We start from the raw sequence: 25,326 nt of genomic DNA, 5'->3' as shown, positions 1-25,326 counted from the left end.
GTGCCTGCTTTGGTGGTACCATGCAACATATTTCCTCGGTTTCGCCTATTTAAATTAAACGTCTATATGCCATTCTTTAGTCTATATTAGGAAACGTTGCAGGAATATACAGAAAAACCTACAAAATCTTACAAATTTTCTCATCAGTGCATAAAATACAATCATTTTTTTTTATAATTTTTTTGTCAAAACACATTTTTTATCACTACTCGAAAATGTAAAATTACGAAAGTTCTATTTCAGTGTCTGCTTCGAATATTATCTTTGGTCAAAACGGGCTATATCTCGTACTATCTGTTAGCTAATGTCTACAGCTATATCACTCTCCGTCAGTCTCTAATTAAATAACGCAAAAAGCAATAAGACAATTAAGAACTTATTTCATAAAAGAGAAGATAAAAATCTGTTCAATTAAGATACAAATCCTCGGTGGGATGGTTAACAAAAAAAAACTGCCACATTGACCGACACCCCTCGGCCCACGCAGCTCCACTCCCGCCCCTGCGCCCCCGGATTCTAATCTACCCGGCCTCATAAAACAAAAAAAAGGACCGAAAACCGATTCGTAAAAATGATAAGGGCCGTGTAATTACTCAACGGTGACCATTTTTATCAGGGCCCGAGCTGGAACTGAAAGTTTCGGAAAGTAGCGGTGGTCGGTGGTGGTCGGTGAGAGAGACCTCGGGAGGTTTTAGTGGGGGAGTCTTTACGAGCTACATAAAATTTTTGCGAGCCCTCTCTCTTCTAGTTGGAGCATTTATTATGTGACTTTAATGGACGCTTTAGCTCTAAGCGCCTGTAAAACTGTAACTAAAACGTTGACGGTTTATAACCGGTGGACCCCGTAACGTGCGGAAGGATTTCTAGTATTCGACGGCGTCGGAGTGAGCGCCGTTGGATATGTCCCGCATACAAACTGCTGTAAATTTTACGGTTCCCATGGCTCCCAATTTTTTACTGTTTTTAATTTTGACACTGTGAGATTTTGCAGTTGTTGACTTGGTTTTTTTTTATGCGGGGTTATCTGATTTTCCACGTTAAGTATTGTTAGTTGACTAGTTTCCTTTTAGAGCTATTGTTTTAAAATTATTCTAGATATTTAGAAAAAAAATCTTATATAAAAAAGCAAGAATAGTATTGTTTACCATACACGCACACATAATATAAAGTTTACGTACAAAACATCAGAAGTTTCTTCATAATGCAATACGACAAGGGCTGTCAACAGATTTATGTTAACTTAATGGTTTCAATGTCATGATGTAGGAAATCAGGGAGAAAAAGCCAAATATCTACAGACCTTTTTAGGTTTATCATTCACCAGGTCCATATAATAACAGATGTAATTGAAAAAAACTATGAAGTAAAAAAATAGTAACTAGTCAAAAATAGTATTTAGCTATATTCTTAGATGAAGCACAAGCCTTCAACAAGATATGGCATGATGACCCTTTTCATAAGATACAGAAAATGTTATTGAAACAACACACTCTAATTTTATATTATAACCAGAATGTTTAGAGTCAAACAAGACGAAACCTACTTGCTCCAAAATAAGAGCTAATTTGCTGATGATTCTGTAATTCCTGCTATCGAAGATAAAAACGATTAAGAACGGTATGATCACGAAAATTATGTTTCACATTTCTTGTAGAGACAACATATTAATGTGTCTGCTTTACCGAAAGGTATATATTTGTATAAGTTATAGATTTGCGAAATAAAAAACCCGAAGTAAGCGAAAATTTCATCCAAACTCCATGTTAATAAAATTCGAGAATCTTATAAACAAATTCGTTTTGTTTATAAGATATTTAGAATTTCTATATCAGCTTTTCATTTAATTTGATATATGGTAAACAGAGAAAACAGCCAAGAGAAATTGTTCTTTCATAACTAATGATAAGAATTGATATGGTTCCGAAAACATAGCAAACATTAGCATCATTATACTTGAGGTAACTCAAGGTTATTAAGATATTTCTATAAATTTTAGTGGTATTTACTTCTGGTTTCATTAGAAAATGTATTTCTTAACAAAGCACTAACCGATACTGCAGGGAATAAGTATATTAATTTGTGCATCAAGAGTTAAAATGAATGTTGCGAAGAATATTAAAAATTATAAAATATATTCACAGAATTTTGATTCCTTATTTGTTGGTGACTTGTTAGTTCTCACGTGTATCATAAGACAAAATAGGAAGCACTAGATAAGCAGAATAAATAAGCAAAGAACGATGCAGTTTTTTTATTTAGATAAAAACATTATTCTTTTAGTGACCCTGATGTATTTATTATACACTATATGAATATATAAATAAAGTAATGAAAATATGCAGCATTTAAAACGAAGATCAAATAGAAGAAATTACAATGTATTCACTTTTATATTAGTAGAGCATTTTAAGGCATTGATAAATACTAAGGTGTTGGACGATAAATGTAATAAGGTATAGACTATACGACATTTTATTGTTTGAACTTTTGTAGTATTTTATTTATTTTACTAAGCTTTGAAAAGACAGTAGTTAATTTTAATGATTATAAGTTAACTCCTATAATATACCATTTTAAATTATAAAAATTAAATTAGCTAGTTGTGTTCCTAATTGTTTTAATATTCTATATTAAAGTCAAATATCAATATCAAACTTGACTTATTCACATATTTTCTCTTTTATGTACAAACATGCATTACTCCATTTATTAGTTGTTATTTATATTAATAACATATAAATACAGAATTTTTATATATACTTATGTTTGATGCCCCGAAGCTATTACATTTCTGAAAATAATCTTACTTATGATACTTTTTCTATAATGTTCAGTGGTGTATTAATTTAAACTTATCAACACTTTGTTGATTATTCAAACTTAATGGCAATTAGATTTGATTAAATGCCATTTAAGAATAATTAGTGACTATTGGTTCTCCAGTTAGATATATTTTGTTATATGTGTTGTTGTTATTATGTATAATGTTATATGAAATATATTTCTGATCTTATATTGAAAATACTGTGAAAACATGTTTCAGTAAATATTGATTTTTAAATTACACCCTTTGTTAGGAGACCAACTGAAATAATTTAATATATTGTGGTCGAATTTCGACAACTGGGCGATTCTTAATAATACTAAATAGAAAGCTGCTAATTTATTTAGAGAAATCTTGAAACTATCGATTTGAACTTTTATTTTCACCAATAAATATCGCTGAATAAAGTAAATTCATGTACCTAATGTTCTATTTATCTAGCCTTAGAGTAATTAAAAATCCTATCTGTTTTGTATAGAATCGTTTTCGAATCCATTTCGAATTGCATATAAACATTTGTTTCTTTTTTAAATTGGAATGCCCGTTTAATTTGAACCGTTCAGCAGGAGCTAAATGCTTGTCCGCGTCAGTCCAAATTTGCAACCCGCTGCAACGCAAACTGGCGCGTATTTGACCGTCCCATGCCTGCGTGAGCCCCGACAAAAAGAACATAATAAAACGGTCGATTTCCGCCACATACGGAACGGGATGCACATAGCGCAAAAAAGGACGGCGTTTTCCATCAATCCGCTCAACATTATAATCGGCTAGTTGGAACCTGTTTTAATTTAAAAACAAATAGAAACCGAAAAAATATAAATTCCACCTCCCAGCGTACGCAATTTTTGCGATCGGGTTACGCGAGGCGGAGGAATGACGGAGGGTTTAAAAGAGAGCCGGGGGGGTCGGAGGGAGAGAGGCTTTTGCGGAGGTAGGTTCGCCGGTATTAAGGCTATAATTTACGCCTCACCGTGTTGAACGTAAACCTCGGGGAAATAATCCCTCCCAATTCGCAGTCAAATAGATTTTGCCGGTTTAAACGAGATTTTGCCCAAAGATATATACGTGTACGTGTATGTCTGTGTGTGTGTATCTCTTTTAATGACGCGAACGCGTAGAATACTTAATTGCTTTGATTATAGCGAGGGTGGGAGGGTTGGTGGAGGTAAAGGCGGTGGGTTTCTGATATACGGAGATGAGCGCCAATGAAAACGTCCTTAAAGGTTTATTAACCCACCCACTCAAGCTGCGTTCTTTTGGTTTCGGTCCTTTGGAACGTTGTCTCGTCTTTCATTGAGATCCACGGACTGGTAATTCGATTTAAGAACATGTCTTGATGATGGCAACTTAAGCGATGAAACGCAGATTTAATTACAATCTGGAAGCTCGTACCGTTAATTTAAAAAAGTATGAAATAACGCAAAATAACTGTCGAAGCGTAGGGGAAGAACATACCTTGGATTGAAAGATGCAAGTATAGAGAGCAAGGTAGACTGTTGAGATTTTATGTATACAAATAGTTCAGCTATTGCAAGGGGACATGAAAAAGAGACAACTTTGATGGTGGTGAAATTTATAGTACATATTTATAGAAGAGACGGCACAAATTAGCACACTAGGTCAATCTGGGACAAATCTTTCGATAAGGCACTGCAAAAAAGAGAATATTGACGAGATGTAGCAAAGAATGGGCCGAATTTGTGTACAAAATATGAGGAAACAAACATACATCAAATAGTCAATAAATAAGTGATAAAGTCATCAATAGTGACTAAAATATTTTGATTAAAAGAATCAATGTGAAAGTGAAAAGTGTTCGAAGTTTTTTCGAATAAAATTTTGTTGTCATTAATTGCAAAATACTCTATTTTGACCAGTATATTCTAATATTTCCAACCTCAGACTGTGAAATTATTCTATCTGCTGAGACAATTTATCTCAAGTCTTAATTCAGAACTCAGATGCCTCAAAAACTGGCTATCTCAATGTAATTTCAATATATTTTTTTTAATTGACTTTGATATTTTCTTATTGTCGTCACAAATACAGCTATATAAAAATGAAAAAGGCATATTGATATACTAAAATTAACCAAAGAATGACCTTTAAAATAAAAAAAAACATAATTTTTTAAACTATAGATAAATCAAATCAATTTTTTTCGTGAAAACCATTAGAGGAGACTAGAATCAATTCAAATCATTCATTAGTATGTCGAATAATCTCTAATGTAGAGAATCTTGTTGTTCTAAATCTTTATTTTATTAAGTTCACGATCATAATATCTACTCTAACAACTAATTTGTTTGACTAAAAATCATAACATCATTTACAGAATATTCCAATATTGTGAGAATATAAAGGGAATAAACATAATCACTATTCAAAATATTTAGAACAACATTTTGTCGAATACAGCTATAATATTCTAAAAATAGTAATTTATATAGGGACTTATATGTATAATGTAATACAAATTAATAAAACATATTAACAGTAGCCAAATATTATTAAACTAATTCTTTAAGGAAAACGACACATATATTAATTCTTCACATTTTATATTTTCTATAAATAAAATAAGACTTTTTGTACTTTCCTATATTAAAAATAACTATGTCAAATGTCACATTGCCAGCTTGGTTGGCGCAGAGGTAAAGACAGGACCGTCCACTTACTGTAGCAATAGTCGCGGATTCGAATCCTGGAAGGACATAGTCGTAAATTTATATTTGTGATTGTGTAATATTTTTAATCATCTCACAGTACAGCTGAATTTGCGGTTATATTAAAAGTAGAATATCAGTAATTTCTCGAAAATAAAGGAAAATTAATAAATGCTACTGTTAGACAAATATTAATATTATTTTTAACTAATAACACTTCTGATCTTAGTACATACATAATATGACCTTGGACCCTCATATAATTCGATTTGCAATTAATGTTGATAATCACCCAGGTTCACCTTTATAACATTGCACGGTTAGGATTATTGTAATAGATAATTGTCTCGTTATTGGTAATAATGCAATACAAAATCCCTTCCCTTCTGACCGTTAAAGTCACAGGACAAAAATCAGGAAACGCCTTACGATATTGTTGGATTTGTTTTATAATTTTCTTTTTTATCATTGAATTCACAGTTTCCGGTGCTTGTTCACTGTTAACAAATCATAACCCAAACATTTAGGTAATTCTAGAAATGTTTGATGCTTTCAACAAGCATATTCTGTAAATCTTTATTACCAAAATTAAACTGACTATTTTAAATCGTCTTTCAACCTGCTCTGTGAACCACAGTATAGCTTCGATTAAAATAATTATAGATAATATGACGGTACATTTCAATTCCAACACTCAATAGAGTATAATAATACACTATAATAATATAATACATAAGTCATATTTTTGTAAACTTTCAAAACAAGATAAACTCAACGTAGACAATGAAAATATACGTGTTATATTCACCTATTTTAAATGATTTATAAATAGCTTGATACTAAGTTCATGGTAAGGCTGTGTCTATATTTTAATCATTTTGTATAATTTTCATTTTATACTAATGAAGAATGAAATGAAATATCCACTAAAATCCTAGAGTGAATGTACTCCCATTGATATGATCTTGAACATATTAAAGTAGATTTAAATTTCTATACAAGGAATATTCTGATTCATATTCATTAACAACATAATAAATATACATAATTAATAAAAAAAGTATTTAATCCTTCAGTTGAAAAAACTAACACTCAAGTAAAATCCCGGTAATTAAATGTTGTTTGTTATTCCGGCAAATTTTTACAGGAATCCTCCGCCCACTGCCCCGAATCACTCATAACTTGGGAGCGCTTTAAATATTAATTAGAACTCTAGACCTTAATAACGGTAATTAGTTGGGTATTTTTCGACGAAAAAATAGCGCTCTTAATAATAAAACACTCGTTAGGTTTTTATGACTGAAATTATATCGATAATTATTCGGAGAATGTTTCGAATGCAGAATAAAAAAGATTTTTCAATTAAAAATTCTGAATAATATTACAAATATTCTGAATAAAATACGAACAATTTTTTAGGCATTTTCTTGTTGTATTCGTCTTAATATTGCCTTTATTGAAATCATAAATATGTATTATTTTCATTCTTCATCTTTCATTTAACATTCTCTCTCTTAATAATATAATAATTTAGTTATTGTATTATCGGAAAGTGAAGCTGAAATTGTTAAAAACAAGAGCACGTGCATCAAGGTTTATGTTAATAGATTTTAGATAGAAAAGGAAGAGCGAGTTTTTATTTAAAAATAGCAGAAGAAAGCGTTACCATTAGTTTTGATTGAGAATTATCTCCTTAAAATAAGAACATTTTAAGATACAACATTACGTGAAAAATTAACTCAGTGAAATCGTTTAAATAACATTTTATAACAATATAAACAATACAATATTTTTTGTGCTATTATTTACGAACAATTATATAATGCTTTTTGTTGCGTTAGTTAAACTGGTTTTGTATTTACAAACATATTAATCACATTTTATTTGCTTTATTAATATTGTAACATTTGAAATTCTACTGCAAAATATATTTTATGTAAAGCATCGAGTCACATGTATATATTTCGTTCTATTTATACTACTACTTATAATTTATATTTAATATAAACCGAAAATTCTAAAAAATTTAATCAGAAAACTACCCAATTCTTAGTAGGAATTTACAATAAGTATGAAGATTGCTTGAAATTCATAATTAAAAATTTGCTAGGCATCTGAGAAGCAAAGGTGAAGGAAGGTGTTGAAGGTAAAATGGCAGATATTTGAAAAAATAAATGCTTTATGGAGGTCAATCTTTCATTTTTTAGCCAATCATAAAACCCTGGCTGTAAACAAATCGTCAAACTAATACTGTAACGAAAGAAGTAAACAGGAAATCCTAATTCACCGTATCCCCCGAAAGCCTTTATTGTATATCTTGTTAACAATTACAATTGTATATCTAAGTAATATATTTAACTTTCATTAGAGAGCATATTTACCTTTTATACTTTATGTTCTTGTGTCTTTCGGTATAGTGTTGCCTTGTAAAGTCATTTTGATATTACTGTATTTCTCCTGAGGTTGTTCTGTTACGACCTATATACATCTTTATTGATAAAACTAGATTTAATCACTGCATCGCCATATCTGCAAAACAGTTAGTATTATTTCCATCCTCAAACATTTTAACGAAACGTTCATGTATATTCTGAACAATAACACACATTCTCATAAAGTTTTCTCACTCTATAATATAAATTCCTATAGTTAAAGTATATTAGTATTATACTGACCTTTTGTTGTTTCCTCTTTCATCACCCCGTCTTGGGAATCGTCAGCATTTAATCATAAACCTAAATTCATAATGTTTTATTCAATCACTGTTATTTTCAGAAACACTAATAAAGTGAATAACTAAGTTGTTTATTTCCAATATATCAAAAACTTGGCTCACGATTCTCACGAGACCTCTTTCCAATACTTATCAACTCAATCGGACTACATATACAGTAAAAGGGACGAGGACGTAATACTCTGTGGTCATAATTTTTAACAATATAAATATAACAACATAAAATACAATTAAATATTTCATTTATGTATACCGATTAACAATTTGAAATAGTTTATTTTTTAACATGGTTTCTTCAAAACTTATTTTATGCGCTATAAGATATTCCTCAATTGCAGTCCTTCTTGATATCTGGATCTTCTCCACCAGCCATAGTATGATATGTTGCATTGTCAAAGACAATAACTGATAGACTATCATAGCTCCTCAGAAGCTGATTTTCAAACCACTGCAAAATTAAATTATAATTCTATTCTCCATGGTAGTCACCCTTTGACTTAGAGCAAAACACTAATTCTGCACCAGGAATAAAACCGTTCCTATTTCCAGCATGAAGAACTATATATTTGCAATGAATTATTCACAATTGTTATGACTAACGCAACCTAATCGATAGTTATTACAATGTTTACCTTTTTCCATCAACTTTTGTTGTCTTACATTATATTTATTATCATTTTTTCATGAGTGACCCAATGTACCATTCTTTCGACAGACATATATTGATGACGTACGTCACTATTGTTTTGAATCAATTATATGTTATTGTAATGTAACAACTGGGTTAATATAGTTACCTAAAGTATCAAGAAGCGTATCGTCCTATGAGAAAACGGCAATCATTCTCCAACCCGGCCAAAACAAAGTTCTACGATCAATTACCAATTCTTATCGCTACGTAACCAATAAAGAGCTGCACGATAACCTCAAAATTGAATGGATTTACGAAATGATCCAAGATTTCGCATTGAAATATGATATAATATTTATACATTACAGCAACTTGGAAGTAATACAGCTACTGGACAATATATAGGATACCAAAGCACACGAACTTGTTTAGTGTATAAGTGTATACAACTTTAGTTATTAGTAATAATATTTTAATATGGGAAATACATACTGATGTATTAATCCTGTGAACGGCCTGCTTGTGTGTTAATGCTAGTATAACAGAACGGTAGTAATAAATTAATTGATATATTAAAATTATACTAAGCATATCTAATGTAAGAGATAATCAATAAAAATACAATTCTCTATTTCAGCACGTGCATAAATGCATATTACGACATAAAACCTAAACAATTTATAGAATATTTTTAGCAGACCTGCGTAATACAAATAATGTAAAATTGTTCTGTTGTTCACAAAACTCTTCGCCTAAGACCCGTAGTTACCAGACGTCGGTAAGAAATGATAAAATACCAATCCGAACCTGGACCACTCTGGAAACTTTCCACAGTCACTTTCCCTTTATTAAAGTGAAATTTGACGGCTGGGAGCCATTTAAAATATGAAGACGAAAAGCAGAAACAGTTCAGGTCGCGAGAAGACTTTTTATCGTCTCCTCTATCTCGTCCCCCTCTCGAGTTCCCCGCCGCGAACCCTCAGCGCGGTGCGTTTTATATTAGAAAGGGTAATGGTAACTTTTGTCATTTTTCACGGGAGAGGCGTCCTTTTTCTCTCCCGTCTGGCGCTGTCGTGGTCGTCGTCGCCAGCGACAGGCACGGCAATCCCGCAGGAAAAATAACCCGGGAACTTGTAACCCTTTAAAAGGTTTCGTGTTTGGTTTTTATTCCACGTGGGATTTAATTAAATCGAAATCAATTTGGAAGCGCGCCGGATACTCTTCCTCGTTCTCTCTGTCGGTGTCTCTGCCGTCGCCCTCGAATAAGAAGAAACCGAGAAGTGTTAGATATCGGATTTAATTATGTCGGAAAGTTCGAAAGTGTCTTAAAATTGGAAATTTTTGAATACGGCCAGGCGACGGGTCTCTACTCCAGTCACGAACTCCACCGCATCGGTTTTAATCAAAATTATAATTGGCTTATTTTAATTATAATCTTATACACTCTGGGTTAAATCAGTCAGTACGAATTTTGATTATAAATATATATTTTGTATTAAATTTATTAATATATTATTACTTATAGCGTTGCCAACTAATTTACAATTTGTCTCTCTACATGGATTTAAAATTAGGTTCTTGTCTAGGAAAACCTATTGGACTTCACTAAGTCTCTAATAAAATAGAATTTATATACTATACAACAGGATAACATGGTATGGTTATCTTGAGTCTGCATACTAGTTCAGTGTTATTCAGGAGCTGTATTTTAAAAAATTCTTTTTTTATTCGAAAGAGTGCACTTCCCAGGTGGTCCCAATGGTTACCTAAGTCATGATCTGACGGGGGGAAAGGGGGTGGGGGTGGTAAATCGACGGAAACGCTCAAATTTCAAAGGCACGTACAAAGTTGTCACATTTTTTATCTAAAATAATCAGATTTTTGTCTATTATATTATCGCTGGGCTGATGCGGCGGAAAATCGGAAGTTGTTCAGTGAAAAAGCCATTCAGTTTGCTTTTTAAACACTAACTGTAGCATATAACACCTCATGGATATATTGTAGACTACTGCTTCTATGGTGTAACGGTTAAAGTGTTTAGCTTCTACACGGATCTTGCGCATTCAATTCCTGGCGCCTATAATTTTTTTTTGTTTTAGTTTAGTTAAAACATTTGTCAAATCATCTAGACTAGATGGCGGGCCCCGGGGCCTGAAGCGTTCCTTATTTTCAATCATTAATCCTTTATTCCTATTTTCCCTCATACGGTCTGCGTTTTTTACTTGGCCTACCTATTGTAATATTAAATAAAATAACTGCGTAATTTATTGAGTAAATATTTAACACTAAAAAGGGAAAAATAAAATATTTTTAACAAAAAATTGAAAAAAAAAACAAATAAGGAGATCAATAAAAATTAAAAAATAATCAAACTTTTCATAATAAAATATGTACATTATAATCATTGTAATAACTAAATAAAAATAAACAGAAATCTTATTTCCTCTATCTTCTACACGTATTTTATATTTTTCTATATACACACAATTTAGCTTAATACTTACCTATTTATCTATTTACAATATTATTTTAACTACTACTAACTGATGAGTTTGAAGTCGGTGCCGAGCCTAAAGAACACAAAAATAATAATATAAATGTGTGACATATACACACAATTAAATTACAAACAAAACAAATCCAATTTGTTGCTCGGCACCGACTATAATGTAAATAGATAAATAGATTTAGGTAAGTATTAAACTAAATTGTGTGTATATACTAGAATATAAAACACCTGTAGTAGATAGATGAAATAAAGTTTTTTTTTAATTTTTATTTAGTTATTATAACGATTATTATGTCCATATTTTATTTTAAAATATTTTTTGTCTTAAAAATCTAGGTTTGATTATTTTTTAATTTTTAGTGAGTTCCTTATTTATTTTTTGAAATCGGTTTTTCAAAAATATCCTCTACGAATATTGAAAGTCTCGGTGTAATTAATTCTTCCAATAATGCCTAGGTGCATCCACAATACTTCTCAGGATTTTAGTCTGAAGTACTTGTGTTATGTTGATATTTCTTGTCGCAGAACATCACTATAACTGAATTGCTCAAGTTCATATAAGTTATAGTTTTTTCTTGTACCTCAGTAACATATTATTTAAGGATAATTTAGATTATCTTTCTAATTACATATATCTGTTTTGGGTTCTAATTCGAATTCCTTTTTTTATATGCCCTTTAAAACGAAGTTTTGCTTCCAGATTGCTACGAAATTAGCAATGTTAATGAACGGGATAATAGTATTATTCGTATTTAGTGACATCTAAAGTTTGGTAACAGTTGACATAACATATTCATTTAATATATATATATATATATATATATATATATATATATATATATATATATATATATATATATTATATACATTTTCTTCAATAATTATCCATGTACATGTCTTGTCAGTTCCGTATTGTCTGTCTGTATTCATTACCCTTGACAAATTATCCAATTACCTAGTGAACAGTATTCATTTTCAAGTATCTTTGAAGAGAACTATTTTTGAAGTACGCCTGAGGGGTAGGACGTTGGGCTGATTGACATCCTGAGGTTCTAAAGTCATCCACTATGTTGGCAGCAACAGTATTCAATCTTGTATAGTCGAAGCTACATTACATTCATTTCTGAAATAAACCTCATACGATGTCATTTATTTTACGGAACTCATGTAATTTTAACGCCCTGTGGAGTCATATAGCTCTGGGCCTGTTAGTATTTTCCAAAAAGTAGATTACAGTGACATACGTTAATAAATATTCATAAAAACGGATCTCCTACAAAATAAATCTGAGCTTAAATTAAATCTGAATTAGCATGCTTAAGGAAAAAAATTTCAACAACAAAAGGTAGTAAAAATAGGCAGAGACTGATAACAACCCTATTCACAGTGCAACAATCATCAACTCTGAATGTGTTCTGGATATTAGCTTCTCAAATAAACCTGCTATAGACAATCCCCCATCATCTATATTAAATCTTTGACACGTTTCATATATATCCTAAGAAGTTAGATTCTCAAAATTTTTCTAAAATAGTGCCACTTCTTTTCTACATTCCTTAATTGTATTTACATCTAATCACTCAGCATTGCGAACACTGATATTAGTTTTTCTTGTCCATTGTCCTGCGCAGCCCTATGATATTTTTCCAAATTGCATGGATAATAAGCACTCAAAAATATTTGTTATATGAATGAAGTGGTCAGTCAGAATTCACTCTTGACCTAAAGTAAATATTGGATTTCTTTCTCGGAAGTAAATATCGATTATTAACGTCCACATATACTAAACTAAAGATTATTTAAGTAAAACAATTTTACCAAACAAACCATCTGTCGTTTGTCAAATTTCAGCCCATTATACAAGTCCAAATAATAAAACTAGACCGTAAAACCTTCGACAAAAAAACTTGTAGACATAATAATGCGTTTGTCGTTTTTGAGCGAAAGCTGTAGTTTTCTGGGGCCCTTTTTACCGTAACAGCCTCGCGACGTTTATTATTTATGCAAATTTTAATACGGTACCGGGCCGAAGAGGAGTTATTAAAACCTTAAAATGCTCGTCGAAGTAGTTTTCGGGTACATTCTAAGAGCTCTTCCGAATGAGAATATTAAAGGGGATTATCGTGAACCCGGAAGGGGAGGGGGGCGGGGGTGGAGACGACTGTGGCGGCGGCGGTTCTAGATCGGCAATTCACTCCAATCGTGTACGAATCGCTGTTTAACATGCCACGGGCAAATATAAATTTGAAAAGGTGAGATTACAGATAGGCATTTCGCTATTTTTGGATTAATATCGCATTGGCAATCATTATAGTGTTTTGTGCTACGTATTAGAGCCTATTCATTGATTACGTAAAACGTTTTTAGGTAGAGGAGGTTTGAACATGTCTTTCTTACGAGTTACTAAGAAGAGCATTCATATTTCTTACTTAACATGATAGAAATTCATCTTGTAGCGTCATTTTCATGTTTTCAAAAGCATATTATCTCTAATCAGCAATGTTTTGAAGAATTTTACATACATTTGACAACCGAACGACTTTCTCTAGTTGAATTGATTAAATGTTCGAACGAATCAGACATCTTTGTATCATTTTAACCAGAATAAAATGCGAACGAAAATATTGTCTGATTGTAAAACGAATTTTCAAATCGCGCCAGGCAAATCTTTAAACATAACAGGTCAATTGAAAGGTCCCTGGCCTACCCTAGCAAAACATATATTTTTGGCAATATTACTTTGATTTTAGCGACCCTCTAATTACTACACTCGATACCATTTTTGTAGAACGCATCAAAATTTGTCCTTTGCATCAAAATAGGCTCCAGTTTCGGCGACCAGCTGTTCATTCGACGAAAATGTTTTCCCAGCGAGCATTATTTTGAGATCTGAGAAGAGGAAATAGTCGCTGGAGGCCAGATCTGGGGAAGACGGTGGATGAGGAAGCAATGCGAAGCCCAATTCATGTATTTTCCCATCTTGTTCACTGACTTGTAACACGGTGCATTGCCTTGGTGAACCAGCACTTTCTTTCCCTTCAAATGCGGCCGCGATTTCGTCCTACAAACGGTCCAATCACGTTATGTAATAGTGGCTATTAATAGTCCTTCCTTTTTCAAGGTAGTTAATGTAAACTATTTTAAGCGCATCCCAAAATACAAACGCCATAAACTTGCCAGCCCACTGTTGCGTTTTCCCACGCTTTGGAGCGGGTTCATCGTGTGCAGTCCACTCGGATGACTGTCGATTAGAATTCGGAGTGAAACAATGGAGCCATGTTTCATCCGTTGTCATATATCGACACATAAACTCGGATTTATTACGCTTGGTTATCTTCAAACACTGCTCCGAATCATCAACTCGTCGTTGTTTTTAGTCAAAAGTGAGCTCGGGCGGCACCTACTTTGCACAAAGCTTTCTCATATCCAAATATTCGTGAAAGATATGATGTACACGTTCAGTTGAGATCTTTAGAATGTCTGTTATTTCATTCAATTTTAATTTACGGTCATTCAAAATCATTTTGTGGATTTTGTTATTGTTTTCGTCGATAACAACCTCTTTTGAGCGTCCACTGCGTTCACCGTTTTCGGTTCTCATTTCATCACGTCTAAACTAAACATACCAATCCTTGATGGTTTATTTTCTTTTAGCAGTGTCCGGAAACTCGGCATCAAGCCAAGTTTTTGCGTCAACTGCATTTTTCCCTTCCGATGCAATATTTTATCAATACACGAAATTCCTTTTTATCAATTTTTTTCACAATAACAAAAGTTACTTCACTAAAAATTCTATAATTCAGAAACGAATGATCCGACTGCTGTCAAATTTATACACGCATCTTTTGACGATTAAGGCTAACTAAAAACATAGGGATTTAGTTCTAGAAGCGCCATCTATGTGTCAGGACGCGGACAATTGACTTGTTATTGGTGACGTGAGTTCATTGTTATTTTGAATAGACCATATATCCAAGGAATACTTAAAAAAACATAAATGACTTTTTAAATTTAAAAAATTATCGGAACGGTAAGTTCAAGCATATAGTAGTAGATAAAATGGGTAATCCGTATAAAAATATCACAATTTCAGGACCTCCAAGCAATTGTGTGATTAAACCGGGAACGGTATTCGAGGAAATCCCCCGTAGGACCCGATTGGTCATTGGGTCAATTGGGACCCGACCGAAACGAGATGGGCGTGCGGGGAGAGAAAGAACGGAATGAATGGCCGAGCGAAAAAAAGCCAAACGGACAAGAGTGGAAATAAAAACTTCCGCGACCCGAAATGCGAATCCCGTCGGAGGGATATTAATCATTTTTCCGCCATATTGTTCGTAGGTCAGGCGGCGGAACCGTGCTTTATTTGCACTACGTCCGAGCAATAAAGACATAGAAATAGACGCGAGAGAAAACTAAGTAAATCTAATAAACCTGTCAGCGAATAAATGAACCACGTCATATTGTGAGTTATCGCGAGAAAGACGCGCACAGCCGAGCTCGGTCAGAGAAGAATGCCGTGAAAAATGGAACATTTATAGAAAATTAATTTCGTACGGTACGGGGGCGACTCACAAAAGAAAGATTTTCAATCAAGAAAAAAATATATATATAGCTCTATTATTATTCATCTATAACTATTTACTGAATTACTAACAGATGTACTACATACTATTTTGCTTATAATTATAACTAGCGACCCGCCCCGGCTTCGCACGGGTGCAATGCTGATACTAAATTAAATACACTACAGAAAAAATATGAACGTTGTATATAAAAACATAGCGGCCCGCTCCGACTTTGCACGGGCATAAAATATATATGCCTATGTCACTCAATGAAGACATTATTAAAATCGATCCAGTATTTTTGGTTCATTCATTACTGCCCTTGGCCTGCACGCATTAAATTTGGAGTAAAATAATTCCTCTTCCCCTATACTTACTATGAAGATTTCCTGCTATCTTTGGAATATCTAAATTCATACAATTTTTATTACATTACACATTTTTAAACGCAAATTTTAAATTTGTAATATCTCCGAAAATATTTGTTTAATTTACATGCTGTAAGGAGCCATATTGATCTATATTAATTGCACACTGTATTTAAGGTACTTAATTCGATAAGGATTAATGCCGTATTGCTTAAAATAGCTTCGTAAATAAGCCATTTTCTCACGTAAAAAGTAAACAATAAAAATGGTTAATGTGGGTTATCCCTAAAAGATAAACATATACCATCGCGGACTTTTTTGTAGACCTTTTTATGATGTACAATACTGTAGTACATTAATTTGATCTAACTCGTAGGGTTAGGCAGCGTTTTTGCTAATTGCTAAATAAGCCTAAAAAAATAGGTTAATTTACGACATCACGTTAGAAACCTCTAAAATTAGCAATGTTGCCTTAGTATATTATGCATGTATTATACATATAAACCTTCCTCTTGAATCACTCTATCTATTGAAAAAAACCGCATCAAAATCCGTTGCGTAGTTTTAAAGATTTAAGCGCACATAGGGATATAGGGACAGAAAAGGCGACTTTGTTTTATACTATGTAGTGATAATACTGCCACAATTTTTCTGTGTAATGATAAGATTACGTGATTTAAATTCCTTATTCCATTGTTAAAAACTAGTGTTGGGAACTATCGACCGAAATCAACTATAGACTCTTTAATAATTGACTACTTTTTGCTAACGACTGTTTCAGTCGATATTTTTGGTTCGACTGATACTACTATTTTACCAGTGACTGTTTCAGTTGAGTATTTTCAGTCGCTATTTTCGGTCCGACAGATTTTGTTTCTATTTACTATCAACTGTTTCAGTCGTATTCTTTCAGTTACTATTTTTGGTTCTACTAGTTCCATTCGACTGATTTTTAACATTCTGGCTCTGTCGTCCTAGCCGCGACCTTAACAATGTAATATATATAGTTTTAGTAAGATTTTTTTGGTAGTTTGCTTGTAAATAACAATATATTATATATTAAAATTGCAGCATTGTACGATATTTTTCAAGATTGTTAATGTGATAGGTTAAAAAGATTAAAATTTCTAAACATATCCAGAATCGTTCAACAAATTCCTTTACTTTCTAAAACATACTATAGTGTTTTAAATAAAATAATATTTTTTTTTGTAGGAAACCATTTCTCATATTATAACTAGTGTGATCGATAGGGTTTCATATCATAAGGCTCTTATCTATAACAGGTCAATTGAAAAGTCCCTAGCCTGACACATAGATGGCGCTACTAAAACTGAATCCATATATTTTTAGTTAGCTCTAACCCCCGAAAGATGCGTGTATAAATTTGACAGTTGTCGGATCATTAGTTTCTGAATTATAGCATTTTGAGTGAAGCAACATTTGTCGTGAAAAAAAATGGATGAAAAGGAATTTCGCGTTTGATAAAATATTGTTTTTTGAAGGGAAATAATACAGTTGAAGTAAAACCTTGCCTATATACCGAGTTTCTGGACACTACCCCATGAAAATCAACCATCAGGGATTGGTCTGCTAAGTTTAGACGCAGTGAAATGAGCACCGAAGACGGTGAACGCAGTGAGCGCCCAAAAGAGGTTGCTACAGACAAAAACATTTAAAAAATCCACAAAATGATTCTGAATGACCTTAAATTGAAATTCGTTGAAATAGTAGACACTCCAAACTGAATAGCTATCAACTGAAAATGTACATCATATCATTCATGGCTATTTGGGTATGAGAAAGCTTTGTGCAAAGTGGATGCCGCGCGATCTCACTTTTGATTAAAACAACGACGAGTTGATGATTCGGAGCAGTGTTTTGAAGATGATCAAGCCTAATGAACACGAGATTTTGCATGGATATGTGATAGTGGATGGAACAGGGCTCCATGATTTCACTTCGAAGTCTAATCGACAGTCATTCGACTGGACTGCACACGATAAACCCGCTCCAAAGCGTGGGAAAACGCAACAGTCAGCTGGCAAGATTATGACGTCTGTATTTTGGGATGCACATAGAATAATTTTCATTGACTACCTTGAAAAATGTAAGACTAACAATTGGACTATTGGACCGTTTGAAGGACAAAGTCATCGAAAATCGGCCGCATTTGAAGAAAATTCAAGTGCTGCTTCACCAAGATAATGCACCGTGTCAAGAATCCATGAATTGGGCTTCGAATTGCTTCCTAATCCATCGTATTCTCCAGATCTGGCCCCCAGCGACTATTTCCTGTTCTCAGATATCAAAAGAATTCTCGCTGGGAAGAAATTTTCGTCGAGTAAAGAGGTGATCGCCGAAACTGAGGCCTATTTTGAATAAAAGGACAAATCGTATTACAAAAATGGTATCGAACAGTTGGCAGGTCGCTATAATCATCATTGAAGGGAATTATATTGAATAAAAAAAAAATAATTTTGCCAAAAATTGTGTTTTACTATGGTAGGCCGGACTTTTCTAATGACCTATTGTATATGTCTATATAATTTATATCTCTATATCTCTATTATATAATTAACCGGAATAAAATTAATTATCAATAAAAAAAAGACCGGTTGACTTTGCCTTTTTTATCATTTCGCGGTAATTGATATATAAATATAAGAGCAGTTCGAACAACAGCATCGCAGCAGAAGGCGTAAGTTTTAAAAAGTGTATTAACTATGAAAGACACCCCTAGTTCAAGGATGCAGATTTCCAGAGAAATATAAAACCAGAAGTGTTTTTAGTAAACATACAACACATGAAACATGACCAATGGATAAATTTCAAATTTAAACAATAGATAAAAGCTTTTCATTAAATTAATTAATTTTCCTTATGTATGAAATAATAATAACATATTTGCGCTGGTTACTAAATCGAGGATAAAGCCATGGCAACCGAAATATTACTTCTACCGAACTCGCTCTAGCTTTAAATTGCAAGAGAACGAAACCGAAACTGACCTAATTAGTAGCGAGCTATAAAGCTGCAAAGATAATGGGCAAGTAAATTTGTACACATCCAATATTTTAGCTGTTAATGAAAACATCGTAAACGAAATCGCCCAAGGTGACGACGGCTTTTAAAACCCTGTTTCCATCCCCCGCTCCTCGCTCGCCCGTCTGGTATTTGACGCGTTCCCGACACTTTGTTTGCAGTTTCCTCATCGAAGATCAGATTTTATTAATCTCACGGGCGAATCGCTTGTACGTACGTCGCTGGATCCAGAGGCACGACCGCCAGCTCATTCCACTCCCCAAACTTTTCCAATTATATCGTTTACCAAGTAACCGGTTAGATAATCTGTTTGCCATCGATAATTTAAACAAGAAGTCGAGAGGTGTTTTCTCGTGCCTTTTTCCATTAGTGGTTTTCATTACGAGGACCCTAAACCGAGAAAATGCCTCGGCCCGGCTTTCGGACTTCGTTGTTTTTCGCTGTTGTTGTTGTTGTTGTTGCTGGTGGTGGTGTTTCAGTTGCTCTCCAGACATATTTCGAATAAATTTCAGTCGGTGTAATAATATTTGGGGTATGTTTTGCGCCCTCTTTGGGATTTTCGAGTAATTTTGTAATTATAAATAATACGTGAATCAATTAATGCGATATTCCGTTCTAAATTATTTAATTAATCTGATCCTGTTAAATATTTTTAGGAAACATTAATATTTAATCCAAATACTTTCAAGTCTTATTTCTTCTTACGGATTCTTCCCTTTAATCTTTTCTATATTTCTGGTATTTTGCTGTGTTTTCTGATTTCCTGAAAACTAAAACTTGTAAGCTATTTTGTTCGGTTTATAATAGTCTGTGTCTGGACCTTCACCTACAGAATATTGATTGGTTATATATTTTTAAGAGTGCCCTAGAGTTAATTAGGGTGCTGCCTACTCATAGGGAGTGCAACTTTTATTTTTTTGGTCCAATTTTGAATCTTTCTGTACCTTTGTTTTGCTAATTTGTTGACTTTTCCAACAGTTCTTTAACAATTTAGCGTCGTTTGTCTTAAATGCGAGTATTTCAATTATTTAAACCTTCTTTTGAAACTTAAAACTAGTCTTTGCTCTATTGGGAAGATAATGTTTAAATATTTAGATATACTATTAAATATTTTCTCATCTTAGTCCACTAGGAGTACCTTTTTTGGGTTGGTACCTTTATTGTTATGACCCTAACACCTTTAACATTACCAACTGTTACTTGCCTAAACATGTTTTTTCTGATGACGTGATAACATGGAGTCTGAACGTCATTTGTCATTTATCTTGTTTGTATTTTTCGATTTTGTCTATTCAGTTTCTTAATGTTAGTTCATTCCGGAAACAAATAGTCGAGATGTTAATCTGAAATTTCAAATGAACTTAACCTCGCTAAATTGAATGAAATAGTGACTGAAATTTGTCGAGAAAATTAGTCGAATAACCCCAAATATGTAGGAGAGAATTTCCCACAAGGGTACCACCATATTCACCTGATATGACTCTTACAGGAATGATCGTACAGTATAAATTGTGTTGGTTTGCGACTACCAAGTTTTTGTATAACACACCAAATTCATCAAATCTTTGTGTTAATATACGTTCTTAGAATTCATTGATCACCCTGTATGGATACATAATCCACTCTAGAGGCATAAATTTCGATTAATATTTATAGGCGACACAATCTCTTATACTATATAAAATATTAACCGTATCCAAAACAACGGCGAGGCTCCCGACTCCGTACGTCTTACAATAAAATTTTATTGGACAAGGGAAATATACCCATCTGATCGTTTTATATCTTAACGATCCCGTTTCGTTCGGCATCAAGTCCGTAAGGGGGCAATATCATTTTTACAATGCGTATTTTCAATACGGTCGTAAATAATTATAACTCTTGAAAAATCACTCACCTTATGCTGATGTTCTCAGCTTGTTCTCAGTTTACACAACGACCACACTCTCCTAAATTATTACAGTATTCAGCTAAAATGACGTTGCTTTATCTTTCACAAATAATGAAGAAACTATAGGAAATGTATTGAAAAAGTTACGGAAATTGCTTCTTCGTCTGAACAAAAACTCCTTTACTAGCTCATTGTTTTTAATTGTAGAAAGAGAATAACATACTTATAATTTTAATGTATATAATTTAACGTCAGGGTAGTTATATTATATAACGGAAATCAAATAATAATATTTATAGCCCACGGGCAGATTGTTGAAATTCTAATAAAGAAAATAATAAGAAAATGTCATGACTACATGTAATTAAAAACTGGACGGATTGGGGAATGCCAAGAGAATAATAACAGCAAAATTCGAGCTCTAAGATGAGAGAGATTGCTGGTGCTTCTGCTATTAAGATATGTTATTGGGCATCGAACCAACCGCACAATGGATTGTAAGAGCGTCCCCCAGACGGTCGTGCAATGAAATTAAAGCGATCGAAGGTAGTCGCAGTTTAAAATCTAACAAAACCGACACGAGAGGAGAGAAAAAAACGCAATTACCTCCGCTGTTATGTATTTATCTTACGAGCGTCTTGGGAGCTGTTGGTCCGACTTGCGATTCCCTGTCTGCAATGCGTCTCGACCGTCGTCGTCTTGAATTATGGGGGCGTTTAGCTTTTTTACGTTCGCCTCTTCGAAAATAAATTAGTTTTATACCCGGATATTTCTAAATGCAAATCGTGGTCGTCCCTCGCGCGTCCCCTCTACCCCGTCACCCCATTCCGGACCCCCGGTCGGTTACGGGCCCCGCCGTTGCGGTTTTTTAATCGAGATTTTTATTCCCGAATTTCGAGTTATTTATCTTTTTTTCGTGTTGTTTTTGTGCTCGCCGGCCGTGATTAACGTGTGGGGTCAACTTTATGTTCGAATACAGATCCCGCAACTTTTTTTCGTATATATCACATATAGCACGGGCTGAGAATCAACTACCACACCAGAGGTATCCATAGAAGTAACACAGGATCTTATACCTAGCTGCATTTTTGTGTCGATATTACTATAACACAGTGTAAAAATTTGTTTTTTTGTAATACTTTCATAGTTATTATTATACATATAGTTATTTCTTAAATAATTTCATATCTTTATTTCAATTAATGATGGTCTTTTACTCGTCTCTATCTATATATATCTTCTTATATCGCGTGTTGATAAAATATTGTTTCTTGAAGGGAAAAAATACAGTTGAAGCAAAAACTTGGCTTGATACCGAGTTTCCGGACAGTGCCTCAGGAAAATCAACCCTCAAGCATTGATATGCTAAGTTTAGACGTGGTGAAATGTGCGCCGAAGACGGTGAACGCAGTGGATGTCCAAAAAAAGTTGTTACCGGCGGAAACATTTAGAAAATACACAAAATGATTTTGAATGACCATAATTTGAAATTGAATGAAATAGCAGATACTCTAAAGATATCAACTGAACGTGTACATCATATTATTCACGAATATTTGGGTATGAGAGTGCGAGCTCACTTTTGACCATAAACAACGACGAGTTGATGATTCGGAGCAGTGTTTGAAGATGATCAAGCGTAATAAACCCAAGTTTTTGTGTCGATATGTGACAATGGACGAAACGTGGCTCCATTATTTCACTCTAAAGTCCAATCGACAGTCATCCGAGTGGACTGCACACGATGAACCCGCTCCAAAGCATGGGAATTGCAACAGTCGGCTGGCAAGATTAATGCGTCTGTATTTTGGGATGCACATGGAATAATTTTCATTGCCTACCTTGAAAAAAGTAGGAGCATCAACAGGGATTATTACATAGCGCTATTGGACAGTTTGAAGGACGAAATCGGCCGCATTTGAAGAAAAAGAAAGTGCTGCTTCGCCAAGACAATGCACCGTGTCACAATGTAGTGAAAATGATGGAAATATCCATGAATTGAGCTTCGAATTTCTTCCTCATCCACCATATTCTCCAGATCTGACCCCCAGCGACCATTTCCTGTTCTCAGATCTCAAAAGAATGCTCGCTGGGAAGAAATTGTCGTCGAATGAAGAGGTGATCGCCGAAACTGAAGCCTATTTTGAGGCAAAGGGCAAGTCGTACTACAAAAATGGTATCGAAAAGTTGGAGGGTCGCTATAATCAGTGTATCACCCTTGAAGGGAAACATGTTGAATAAAAAAAACTAATTTTGCTAAAAAATGTGTTTTATTCTATGGTAGACCGGGAATTTTGCAATTGACTTGTTAAAGTTTTGAATTAATTATTAATTGAAGGGAATTATGTTGATTAAAAAAAAATTGGCAAAAATTTTTTTACCGTGGTAGACCGGGAACTTTTCAATTGATCTGTTATATATATGCAGCACCTTTAATTTTTGCTCCCTTCAAAATGTAACAACATAATACAATAGAGAACAAAACTTAGCCCAAACCTCTGCAAATGTGCCTACCGTTGAAAAGCGTACATTCTAAAGAGTTTCTAAGAGAACCAAGAACTCTCAAAAAACGAAAAGCACCAGATTATGATTTTGTCGATGCAACTCTCTTGAAATATCTACCACTTAAGGTAACCATGAGCCTAGACAAAATAGTTCTTTTCTGTTTTAAGTTCGAACATTCCCGAGAACAGTAAAAAATTGCTTGAGTTCAATTTGTGGAAAACCAGCACCGGAATAGACTTAATGATGAGTAAATGCCTGGAAAATAATTAGATGCTAAACAGTAAAAAAAATAACAGAATATAAATGAACAGGGAACACAATATAAATATAGACAATTATATTGGTTTCTTGGAAGAAAATCCATATTTTCAACAAATCTACCTAGTAACATCATCTACAAGCAAATAATATAATCAACAAAGCTATATGGTCGACAACAATGAATTATAGCATAGACAGAAATGTAGCAAATCCATCAATAAAAGTCTTATTCTGAATACAAAATACAGTACATGCAGTTTTTAGTATTTAGATGTGCAGTCTATTATACACTGACCATTGAATCGCAATAATTTAACACATTAGTTCATATTAAAGGTACTTATTTGTAATATTTCCATCAAGTGCACAGAGTAATTGCAGCTATTGAAAGAGCGTTTGAGGAAAAAAATACTGCCCTGCAATATTCCTGGACGTCTCACAAGTTTTGATCGGGTTTGGCATTTGGGATTAATGTGTAAGATGAGCAAATTGTTACCGCCTAACTATTGTCAATTGCTGGAGTCATATCTTTTGCCATATCATACATATATATATATATATATATATATATATATATATATATATATATATATATATATATACAACGTTTAGATGAATAGCTCTATATGGAGTGCAGAAAAGAAGACTATATTTGCAACTAAATTAAACATAAAATCCTCCATTACTACAGGGATAAAATAATGATCAAATTCTGCAATGATAACTAATGCAAAATAACTTGATCCAGGAAACTAATTTCTGTTCTACTATAGAAAGAAAATCGTAATATTTAAGGTTGATCCCATCAACAACACCCGTTTTAAATAAACGATATACAATAATCATATATTAATTAATATTAATCATAATATATTTACTAATTTTTAATATTTAGTATTGTATGATTAGCATACAGTAATCATTTTTACGTATTTCAAGAATATTAAATATTATAGGACGTGAATAGTCGAAATTACTATAAATATTTTTTGTTTCAGTTCCAATGGAAGAAGCACATGGTGTTTTGGGACGAAAGAAAGGCCTACCGTGCAACATAGAACCCCGAGACAAAGATGACGCCGTAGCTATGGTGCTGTGGTTCAAAGAGAGCATAGGGGAGCCCTTATACAGGTAATTTTTTCTCGTCAAATAGCGCCGACACGATTTGATAGAAAGGACACAAATTCAATAACAAACCAAACAGTATAAAAAAACGCGTTCTTTTTTTCTCTTCTTGCCGTTGGTTCGTCCATTTTTTCCGTCATCGATAACCGAAAATCTTCTCCCGGTTCCTTTTATTTCGATCCGAAGTGGCGTTTGGAAA

General features: G+C 33.4%; 1 protein-coding gene across 4 annotated transcripts in view; it reads left to right on the top strand.

The window, feature by feature from the left end:
- Window positions 1-25,326, top strand: part of side-IV (sidestep IV) — a 573,009-nt gene that overhangs the window by 325,061 nt on the left and 222,622 nt on the right. For all 4 annotated transcript variants that reach the window (XM_076404299.1, XM_076404300.1, XM_076404298.1 and 1 more), the window contains exon 2: window positions 25,001-25,133. In XM_076404299.1, the coding sequence (XP_076260414.1) occupies window positions 25,001-25,133 (133 nt within the window). The remainder of the gene's footprint in view (window positions 1-25,000; window positions 25,134-25,326) is intronic.

Source organism: Rhynchophorus ferrugineus, unplaced genomic scaffold, assembly GCF_030347505.1.
Source record: "Rhynchophorus ferrugineus isolate W39M unplaced genomic scaffold, kcgeb_rfMv2 rfM4, whole genome shotgun sequence".
In the NCBI taxonomy this organism is placed as follows: domain Eukaryota; kingdom Metazoa; phylum Arthropoda; class Insecta; order Coleoptera; family Curculionidae; genus Rhynchophorus; species Rhynchophorus ferrugineus.
This window is presented reverse-complemented; position numbering and strand designations above follow the sequence as displayed.